Raw genomic sequence first — 11409 nt, 5'->3', positions numbered from 1 at the left:
TACTCGTTACTGTAAACGCATCTATAAGGAAATTTGATTTATTACAGTGTATGTAGGTTGTAGCATTTTGACAGTAAATGTGTACTTCAAGTACCATTCTTCTTATACAACTTGCAAGTCACTGTGACGCAATGGGTGCAGACTCTCCTGAGACGATCGATACTGGTGCACTACAAGTATCTTTTCCGCACAAAGCGTACTTTCAGAATATATAGTCCGTCAGAGCGAACTGACTGCATCTGAATGTCAGAGGTTGTGTAACTATATTATCGTATTTCCTATATTATGTATTTCATATTTCATAAGTGATAAATTACGCAGGAAGGTTAAAATCATCGATCGTTCAAGAAACATGCACAATACTGGTACTTTGCTCAAATCAAACATGACACAGCATCAGGCATCATTCCTAGTGGCATGCTCGTGACCACTTCGTTTCTACTGCAGAAAGCATCACCGCACACATGTGATATGATGTGTTTAAATCTGAAAAAAAGGAGGCAGTATACGTGGCATCTGGATTTATACCCTTCGTGAGTATCTGAACAATCCGACTGGTTAAGATAATTTTACCGGATTTCTGAAAAATTATGTTTACTTTCAACATGCTTTACGGCGAAATGGGCCTATCAAAGCCATCAACGAGAGCGTCAGTTTGCAAAAGTATTCGGTTCATTTTGTAATTATCGTGCACGAGTGTTGCGTCGCGCAACAGCGGTGGCAAAGTGGATTGTGAACTTTTTGGACGACCTACCATTACTGTTCGTATCGGATATGAAACATAATTTGCACTTTTCGTTTACAGGCTACAGAACTCTCAAGTACATTAAATGGGCTTTTATTTACAAATGGGTGTCGTAACAGAAGACGCTTCTATTTCTAACATATACTTTTGCACTGGCAAATAAGATAAGTGATTAATTTTGTGAAGTATAACGAATTAGTAACAACAGTAATAGCAACAACAACAACAATAACAACAATAATAATAATAATAATAATAATATGATTTATTGTTTTTGTTATCTCGATGCGTGATACTTCGATGAGAAAAAATAACTATTGTTTAATTTTCGATTTCTGAATGATTGATCACACTTCTCTTTCACCTGTGACTGTTTTTAAATTATAGCAAATGCAACATAGGGGGTCGTCTGCACAGGTATACAACAAAATTTTCTCTGTGTAGAGGACTGGTCCGGAATGAAAATTTTTTATGTATTGACCTAAACTGGCACGATTGTTTACTTTTTTTCGGAGCGACAGGTATGACGCAAACTGTCTCGACACCAATAGCAGAATAGACATATGGCTTTAAATATGACGTCTGTGTCTATAAAAGTTAAAGCGAATCATCGAGCACGTCAAACGTAAACATTTACTGCAAATATTTTGCCCAGCCTCGAATCGCTGGAACTCAGCGTCGAACCGCTATTCTTTCCTTAAAGTACAGAATGTGAGTACTGTATTTGTAACCCTACGCCTATAGTTCTACCGATGATGACACAATATTCCCGTGCTCCTGAAGTATGTACCGGTATATCTTCAAGAACCCACCGTCGAACGCAATGGTTGCAACAACCAAGCCACCATGATGAAACAAACTTTCTATCGAAGAGGAGAGAGACGAGAGATGAAGTTGATACAGCACAAAGCGACAGATGTGAAAACAGCAAGATCCGGTCGGGAGGCTTTTCTGAGTACGAACGTATGGAAAGTCCCTATTCGTCTCAAGGCCGGGAAAAGAACATATCAACCCACAAACGAGACCAGGCTACGAAAACTGGACAGAAAGAGAAAGAAGGGGTCGAAAAGAGAGCTGAAATTTCTTGTCCGAACGACACGTACACACAGAGGCAAAATTCGTCGTTTACGGAGCCAGAATTTAAAACATTCTGCGATACACTAGATCAGTCGATTAAGGCTGGTAACCTGGAAAGGTTCCACAGCACCGTTAAGAAATATGAGGATCGATCTTGGCCACTTGCAGTCAACGAAGATGAATTCATCGCACACCCAGGTTATAAAGAAACGCTCGAAGACATCAGACTTTCTTTCCAACTTGACTACGTCGATAAGAAGCTACACATGGTTGGGTATTTTGAGGACTCCGGCTCGGACTTGTATTTGATGGTTGACGATGATGGGAAGGTGTACAGAGCGGAAGGTGACATTTTGTACGTGGTCGAGAACAGCCTACATGATTATATGACTCACGGCTCAAAGGATCTCGGCCACTATGATTACTACGGACGACTGTCATCAAAGAAGAGTCTTGACTGTATTGGTTGGAATAATCGAAAAGAAGTAAGGATTTGAATACATTTTGTCATTGAATAGTCCGAAAAAGATATTGATAATATTTGTTAAATTTTCGAATATCTCCAGATTTTCTTTCAAATGAGGTCAGTCAATTTGCCAAGTAAATTTAATCGTACTTTTTGTTTACGAAATTTGATCATCAATGAAATATATTTTAAAATGGCATTTCAGAAGTCCTCCTGTGTTACAGAATAAATCGTGTAAAGTTATTGGCTAAACTGGGCAGGAAAAATGTCAACACTAAAATAGTGCCTGACCTTTAAAACTATGTCGTAATCAATTTTAGCAGTATACTTTTGAAAATATTTTCGTGTCTCGGTAAAGGTAATCTTCAGAAGTTAATAAAAGTGTTAATTAAGTATTCTATACGTAAAAGTGACTAGACGATTTGTTTTTATACTTGTTTATTTACTAAATTACGCTGTCCTTTAATGCGTCTGATAGAATACCAAATGTTGTAAGTTTTGATGTTTTTTTTTGCACTTTTTGTTTTCATGTCTATTGCATATTCTTGTTCCATTTCCAAACATGCTGAAAAACCAACGATTTAGCTTGCCAACAGAGGTTTGATAAATGTAGACAGTATTGTGGTTTACACTTGAATTCTGGTCCAAAGCAGAATTCACTTAGACTGAAAGATTAAGAGGTGTGCGGGCGCTCCGGCGCACTGCGACCTACGACCCTTTACAGGGTCGTAGGTCAGGGTCGTAGGTCGCAGTGCGCCGGAGCGCCCGCACACGACTGAATCTTTCAGTCTAGAATTCATTGATAACAATAGCAATGCGGTCAGGCCAACAAGCTGAATACTGTGTATCTCAACGTGATTTGGAAGAATGAGGAACTGTCGTTAACATTATAAACGAAAATAATGACAACAACCATCAAAAACTTACACAACTAGCGGCCATTTAATTATTGATATGTTTATTTATTCATTAAATTATTTATCCGCTAATTTCTTTGTCTTTTCAGGAAGATAAACTCTGTTCATCCTCAGAAAATGATGAGAACTTTTCAGACGAGAGCGGCGGCGAAGGTGTGTGTTTATTATGATGTGTACGATGTTATATCTCCCATTTCAACAATATTCAGTAAGCTTGGCTGTACTCCTTTTCGAGTAAAATTTGTAGTAACGTCTTCATACACATAAGCTATTGTCGTACGATGTCTGTCTCTCTGTCCGTCTGTTGGCGCGCAAGAACAGCATATCGATCGGAATCAAATCTGGTACTTAGGAATTGCAGAAACTGATCAGTTTTTTGAAGGTGCGGCTTGCAAAATTAATACCAATTAGCAGGAGTATTTGTTCAGAAATGATATATTCTTAAAATGACAGTATTCCATCTTACAAATCTCCTCACGGATGTTAAACAAGGACCGATATGACAGATATCAAGGTCATATAGAAGTTTTATGACGATGCCACTGCTCGTTTGTTTAGTCCATAATCTGTCCTAATTAGTGATACATATCTCGATTAACTTGTCCAAAGTTTACGAACTCTTGCTAGGTGCATTGAAGATACTATGATATCATAGTAAGGCCGCGTTCAAAAAAATGGTGGGGGGCTGGAGGAATTCAGGGGGGATTCGAAAATTTTCGGGGTAGTCGTTGGGGGACTTGAAAGTTTTGCTCTGCCTATAGGGGGGACCTGAAAATATTTTGACTACCAATGGTTCCAATGTTGGTAATAATTAAACAAAATAAAGAACCGTTTTGTCACATTTTATGTCTTTAATCTTGAAAAAATCAAAAAATGTATGAATGTCATTAAATTTTCGTAAAACAAGTTGGCCTTGTAATGGGGCAGGAGTTGCAACTGTTGATAACTTTTCAATATTTCTATGCAATGTATCAAACACAGTTTCTTGGTGTCTCTCTACAGCATGCTGAAAAACACAATATTCAGTTTGTCAACAAAGCCCATTTATCTTAATATTGGTGATAATTGAATGATACAAATGCACGGTAAACGTAGGCTGTGTTGGCAAGCTGAATACTGGACAGCTCAACATGCTGTAGGGAGTAGAACAAGAATGCAATTGTATAAACTGAACAAAAATATTGTCACAATAAAAAGTTAATACAACTACTGCCCTGCTACTACATACTGGCAGTGACAGTGATACATGTAGCTCTGACTCTGATGTAGTTTAAAAAATGTTTCGGTCATAGGACATTCAATTGACAGTTAAACATACATCTGCTTGTACTAAAGATTCAGCCAGAGAGCAACACATAGAAGACTAGGGGACTAACAGTTACCATGGATTTTTGAACTCTGGCATATGAGAACAATCAAATATTAGAGAAAAAGATGGGGTCACCATACTTGATCTTATACAAATGTACGATGAAAAGTCAATTTTTCTAAAAACACTTAAAATCAATATATAAAACCATTCATTTCAAGTTCATGTAGTGAATGAAATTTTCACATCTCATCGTAGAATAACACAAAAGTAAAACATTGAACAGTAAAGACTCTAATTTAAATGGAAAAATGTGTGACTAATGGAATCGTTTATTTTTTATCAAATGTTCCATTATTACACCCAAAATTTCTGAGATTAAAACATTAATTTCATGGAATATTTTAACCTTTAAGAATTTTCAATTTTGTAAAACATTTATAAGTGGCATCTAATAATTTTCGGTAGTCACTGTGCTCATTTTTTCACAATTTGGTAAAACGTAGCCAGGAATACACAATTTTCATACTCTCTCATGATTGTTATTTTGTGTGCTTTTCAGCTGATGCCATTGGCCTGGTCAGAGTTGGATCAACTCAAGTCGGCTTAGACTGAGAAATCAAAAAAGTCCACTGATGCATTTAAAAATGAATTAATATAAAAACTTGCCCTAGGTATATGGCTCTACAACCTGCTGATAAGAGGTAGTGTTGAACATCTGCATGCAGAACGACACATTAAATGTTTATTTTACTCTGCGTGCATTCCTAATAAATATGCGGCTATATGGTAATTTGGGGGGGACTTGAAAATTTTTGAGGGTATTGAGAGGGGAACTTGAAAATTTTTGAGGGTATTGAAGGGGGGATCTGAATAAAAATACGATTTCAATCGCAATTCCTCCAGCCCTCCCCCCTTGCTATGGTAAAGATCGTTTCTTCTAAGGGATATGTACAACGCTTACAGGCAAGCCTTGCCACTTCGATGCCTGGTATGCATGTTTTTTTACACACACTAAACGTTTTCATATCATTAAAAGGAAGGAACCTAATGACTGGATTGTTTGTACAGGATAAACAACAGAAAACCGACACCGAAATATATCTGACATGTACGCCTTTAGACAGATTACTATCACCAGTCTGGGGTGCAAATTAATGTCTTTACGACCAGATGTCTATTGACTCACACACTCACACACACTCCTGTTAATGATATGAAAACGTTTAGGGAGTGTAAAAAAACCATGCATACCATCAGGCATCGGAGTGGCAAGGCTTGCCTGTAAGCGTTGTATCTCAATAGATTTGACCTAAGTTGATAAAACTTGTTGTGTACATTGGAGATAATGTGATCTTACATAAGTGAAAGTTGTTTATCATTTTAATCAACTAATTACAAAGTTGAATATTTAACAAACTCTATATTTAATGAGCTTTAATAATTTAGCAATTAAAACTTAAAGGACTCGCCCAAAGGCAAATAAACCTGTTGTATATTGTGATAATTCAAGGCTGTGACAGCTGTGAACACAACTATCATTTCCACCTAAGCTAATTACTAATTTGTATATTTTCATTTTTGCAATTGGAGCTACGCACGATGATTATTGCCCATGGTGTTGAGTGTAACAATTTTGAGAAGTTCTAAACTCATGGCGATAATGTCAGAGAAAATGTCAATTTCACGGACAGCAGCAACATATACTGAAACACGGCAGCGTTTTCAGTTCACATTGGTTTTGAATACCGATGGAGATATACCTTTCTGTTGAATTACATATTGTTTAGCTTCATTATACTCAAAAATGTTTTTAAAACTTTCAATATTTACACATGGATATTAAAAGCAATTTCCTCCCAGAAACTTATTCCATCTTTCTATTTGCTAACCCAGGACTTAATGACGACGCCTCTGAGAAATACAAAACTAACTGCGACAACTATCTCAAGTTGTTGGGAAGAATATAAATCGTCAAAGTCGGCAAATGTAGGTAACGCGACACGGAAACAATTACATCAGTACCCATTAAATTAAATTAACTTTATTTTAGAAAGAGAAGACCTAAGGGAAACTTAGTCTGAAGATTACAAGATGCACGAAACTAAGGTAGCAGATTGCTTAAAGTTACTTGTATTATTTATAACGCTATTTATTTAGCATCAAGCACTGTAATTTTTAAGGACAACATTCGTATACTTTCATATATATATATATATATATATATATATATATATATATATATATATATATATATATATATATGTGTGTGTGTGTGTGTGTGTGTGTGTGTGTGTGTGTGTGTGTGTGTGTGTGTGTATGTGCACGTGTGTGTGTGTGTGTGTGTGTGTATTTCAAAGTAAATTGATGACCTCGTTGGATATTACTGTGATCGATGCAGAAAGCAGAGCGTTATAAATAATAACACAAATTACTTCAAGTACAAATAATAATAACTGTTACTTAAAGAGGCACTCCCACTTTGTAACATTTTCAAGACACATTTTTTAATGCCAACGGTCGATATTTGACGTGGTGACTGCGTGCGGATCGCGAGATATCGATAAAAACATGTCATTTTCCGAGCGTATTTTTCACATCCCGAAGTGTTACGATCGTTTCTGATTTTGACCCGAAATCCCCCGAACGTTTGTTGTTGTGCTGATTGACGTTATGCTAGGGAGTCAATGATAAGTTCGAACGGTGCAATTAATTTACTTCCCACAGCAAAGACTTTAAATACGGCATTATGCCTTTATCTCAGGTAAGTTTTTTAAAACTTCTCCTTAGCTTTTGTCATTTTCATTATTCTAAATCAGTTGTATTATATTTTTAACCAATACTGCATAAATATCAGTTTTTACGTGTCAAATATCGACTGTTGGCATTAAAAAATATGCTTTAAAAATGTTACCAAATGGGAGTGCCACTTCAAGTTTCACGCATCCTGCAATCTTCAGACAGAAGTGAAAGGATTTCTAGCCCTCCACTCTCATTTATGTTCTTGGAACGTACCACACTATTCGTAAATGGTGTTAAAATTTGATGAATAATATTTCTTTTCTTGGAGAAATTTGGACTTGGTTCATATATATATATATATGTATACATATATATATATATATATATATATATATATATATATATATATATATATATATATATATATATATATATATATATATATATATATATATATATATATATATATATATATATATATATATATATATATATATATATATATATATATATATATATATATATATATATATATATATATATATATATAAAACTTGATTGATACACACTACCACACCCAGTTGTTTGGTCCGAACGTATTTTAATGAACTTGTGACACAACGTTTCGCTCCAAAACTGGAGCTTCTTCAGGTGTACTGTATAACGGAAAATACAAAGATCGTGCTTATAAATAAATGTTGTACATTAAGGGATGGACCATTAGACCTTGGGAGGGGGGTGGTCACAATGAAATTGTGAAAATTTTTTTTTTACTATTGTAAATTTCTGAAAATTTTTTTTTCCAATTGAGATTAGCTGTGCAAATTTTTTTTTTCAGATTAAACTTTCAGATTTATAATTTTTTTTTAGTTCGGCGCTGTCTGAAGATAAAGAGGGCAAAGATGTTGTGCCAAGCACCACAAGCGGCCACGCAAGCGGTCACGGGGGGGGGGGAAGGTCAGGAGAGGGGTGTCCCCCTGCTGCTGTTGGAGCTTTTGAAAAATAGAGATTAAATGGTGTTATTTGGTGGCACTTGGGGAGTATTTTTGCGGGGGGTGGTCAGGAGGGGGTGTCCCCCTCCTGCCATTGGAGCTTTTGAAAAATAGAGATTAAAATGGTGTTATTTGATGGCACTTTGGGAGTATTTTTTTGGGGGGGTGGTCAGGAGGGGGTGTCCCCCTCCTGCCGTTGGAGCTTTTGAAAAATAGAGATTAAAATGGTGTTATTTGGTGGCACTTGGGGAGTATTTTTGGGGGGGGTGGTCAGGAGGGGGTGTCCCCCTCCTGCCGTTGGAGCTTTTGAAAAATAGAGATTAAAATGGTGTTATTTGGTGGCACTTGGGGAGTATTTTTGCGGGGGTGGTCAGGAGGGGGTGTCCCCCTCCTGCCGTTGGAGCTTTTGAAAAATAGAGATTAAAATGGTGTTATTTGGTGGCACTTGGGGAGTATTTTTTTGGGGGGGGGGTGGGGTGTTCAGGAGGGGGTGTCCCCCTCCTGCTGTTGGAGCTTTTGAAAAATAGAGATAAAAATGGTGTTATTTGGTGGCACTTTGGGAGCATTTTTTCGGATTACACATCTTCCTCTGAAACATGGTCTTCTTGCTCCTCAGTAGCTTCCTATAGTTTTGAAAATTGACTATTTTGGTTTCCTGGCTTCCCTTTCTACTGCGTGGTGAAATGCCTACATTCACCCCACCAAACATCATGCATATCTCATGATTTACAATTGATTTTGAGAAGCTGAGAAGCTAAAATAAGCTAAATAATATAGTTAAATTTGCATATTTGTGTTTTTAGAGCAATTGTTGCCCTTTTTTGAGCAAAACATCTATTTCTCTGTAGCAGCATGTCCAAATTGATTGGATGTGTATAGATGTGTTGAAATTTCAATTTTTGTCTTTTTAGGGCAATTTATGTCATTCATGGTCAAAAAATCTGTATTCTCTTAAAGGGCTTGTGCAATTTCTTTGAAATTTGCTACACACAAACGATTATTCATGCAGATTTATTCAGTATTTGCTATCGAGAAACTTTCAAAGTTCAACCCTTTTGTGTGTTTTTGTGTTGGGATTTGTTGGATAGATGGCATTCTACGTAGTGTATTGTTGAATGTTAAAACATGTGTTGCTGTTGTTTTTTGAGGCTGTCTTTTGAGAAAAAAGAATTGAAATTGCCTTTTTAAAAGCAAAATAATACATAATGACTTGATATGTTGTTTTATCATTATTGACGTGTTTCTACTTGTTCACCCATTCTTGCGTTCATCATTGCAAAAAAATGCTGTGAAAAAAATGAAACTGATGTGGCCTGCATCTGTTTACCTTGATCTTAAAAGGCAAATACAACTTTCTGTCTTGACAACCATACCATAGTTTCAATGTTTTACCTAGTGTACCTGCTTGGTTTGTACGCAGGAAACAAGTAGAAAACAGGCTCTATAATTTCATAATTTTCAAGTGATCAGAATACAAAAGTCCTGAAAAGATAAGATAATTACAACTTCCAATATAAGGGATACAGTCACTCTAAATGTATAAATTAAAATTAAAAATGTGCCTGGAGGATGTACTGAAAAATACAGGAAGTTGCTTCCTGTCGGTAAAATCTAAAAAAAATTCAAAATTTTAAAGACTTTTGCAGATTTTTTTTTTACGCCTTTGTCTTCTTATTTATTTTTTTTTTATTTTGCAAACTAGTTTGAAGATTTTTTTTTTCCTAACTTTCTGCTCTGAAAATTTTTTTTTTCTGTTTTTGACCACCCCCCCTCCCAAGATCTAATGGTCCGTCCCTAAGAAAACATTGCTTTACGTTGCTTTGTATTTTCCGTTATACAGTACACCTGAAGAAGCTCCAGTTTTGGAGCGAAACGTTGTGTCACAAGTTCATTAAAATACGTTCGGACCAAACAACTGGGTGTGGTAGTGTGTATCAATCAAGTTTTCTATATTATTCCACTCCACTCTCCACTGGGGATCAACTGCTCACGTCCTATTGATACTATATATATATATATATTTATATATATATATATATAATATATATATATATATATATATATATATATATATATATATATATATATATATATATATATATATATATATATATATATATATATATATATATATATTTAAAAGGTCTTGGATTTAAAAGTCTTGGATTTTTTCAATTTTGGCCCATCATTTATGTCATGGGTGAAAGTTATGTATAACAATATATCTAGTCGTATTATTAATTATGGTCATATCTCGGGGCGTCGGACAGGGTTGTCCACTGTCACCTTACTTATTTTTAATTGCTGTAGAGATTCTGGCCATTCGAGTAAGAAGTTGTAAAGAATTAAAAGGTCTTAAAACAGGTCCCTTCGAAAATAAGATTTCACAATACGCCGATGGTACTAACTTCCCAACTCAACCAGACCCTGCTTCTTTTCATGCATTACTTGATATCTTGAATGTTTTTTCCATAATTGCAGGGTTGCAACCTAATGATGATAAATGCAAAGTGTTATTTATTGGGTCACTTAAAAACACAGATTTTCATATCAATACCAAATGTCCCCTAATTTGGACGGAACGCGATGTTAATGTTCTTGGTGTCCAGATTCCAATAGATTTATCATATATGGTTGATGCCAATTTCTATCCACGTTTTGAAAAGGCGAGGAAGTTACTGCAGCATTGGCAGGGTAGGGGGCTCACTCTTTACGGGAAAGTAACAGTTATTAAATCTTTGGTTGATTCACACTTTACCTATTTGTTTATGTCTCTCCCTTCATCGAATAGCGACTTCTTCAAGAAGTTCAATACTTTAATTTTTAATATTTTGTGGGGAGGTAAACAAGACAAGATAAAGAGATGTACTATACAAAACTCCTATGAAAATGGTGGTCTTAAATTAACAAATTTGAGTGTTTTTAACCTCACTCTTAAGACTGCCTGTTTTATTATACTCTTGTGTAATAATAGTTTATTTTGCAGTAAATGGTATCAATATTTACTTTCCAGTTTTGGTGGTTTTCCTTTTTATTATGTTAATTTAGACAAGACTGATTTTGATCTTGTAAAGCCCATTAGTTCTGTTTTCTTAAGAGAAATCTTTTCAGCGTGGCTGCAGTATAACTTCTCCACTGTTGTTGACAAGGTAGATGATTGC

The 11409-nt window shown here is 35.6% G+C and overlaps 1 protein-coding gene across 2 annotated transcripts; it reads left to right on the top strand.

The window, feature by feature from the left end:
- Window positions 1-1047: 1047 nt before the first annotated feature.
- On the top strand, window positions 1048-6725 carry LOC139117265 (uncharacterized). Of its 2 annotated transcripts, none has more exons than XM_070680216.1 (3): window positions 1048-2307; window positions 3295-3358; window positions 5077-6397. In XM_070680216.1, the coding sequence occupies exons 1-3, from the start codon at window positions 1498-1500 to the stop codon at window positions 5127-5129; spliced, it is 927 nt and encodes a 308-aa protein (XP_070536317.1). In that variant the 5' UTR covers window positions 1048-1497; the 3' UTR covers window positions 5130-6397. The 2 variants fall into 2 exon arrangements, with proteins under 2 accessions (XP_070536317.1, XP_070536316.1); XM_070680215.1 differs by lacking the exon at window positions 5077-6397 and adding an exon at window positions 6411-6725 and having other exon boundaries at window positions 1054-2307.
- The last annotated feature ends 4684 nt before the right edge of the window (window positions 6726-11409 follow it).

This window comes from Ptychodera flava, chromosome 18 (assembly GCF_041260155.1).
Source record: "Ptychodera flava strain L36383 chromosome 18, AS_Pfla_20210202, whole genome shotgun sequence".
Classification (NCBI taxonomy): Eukaryota; Metazoa; Hemichordata; class Enteropneusta; family Ptychoderidae; genus Ptychodera; species Ptychodera flava.
Note: the sequence above shows the minus strand (reverse complement) of the source record. Positions and strands in the feature narration are given on the sequence as shown.

Coding starts and splice junctions, on each gene's coding strand:
- LOC139117265 (XM_070680215.1), top strand. CDS start 1,498: ATGATGACACAATATTCCCGTGCTCCTGAAGTATGTACCGGTATATCT. Junction 2,308..3,294: donor GTTGGAATAATCGAAAAGAA/GTAAGGATTTGA, acceptor TTGTCTTTTCAG/GAAGATAAACTCTGTTCATC. Junction 3,359..6,410: donor AGACGAGAGCGGCGGCGAAG/GTGTGTGTTTAT, acceptor TTGCTAACCCAG/GACTTAATGACGACGCCTCT.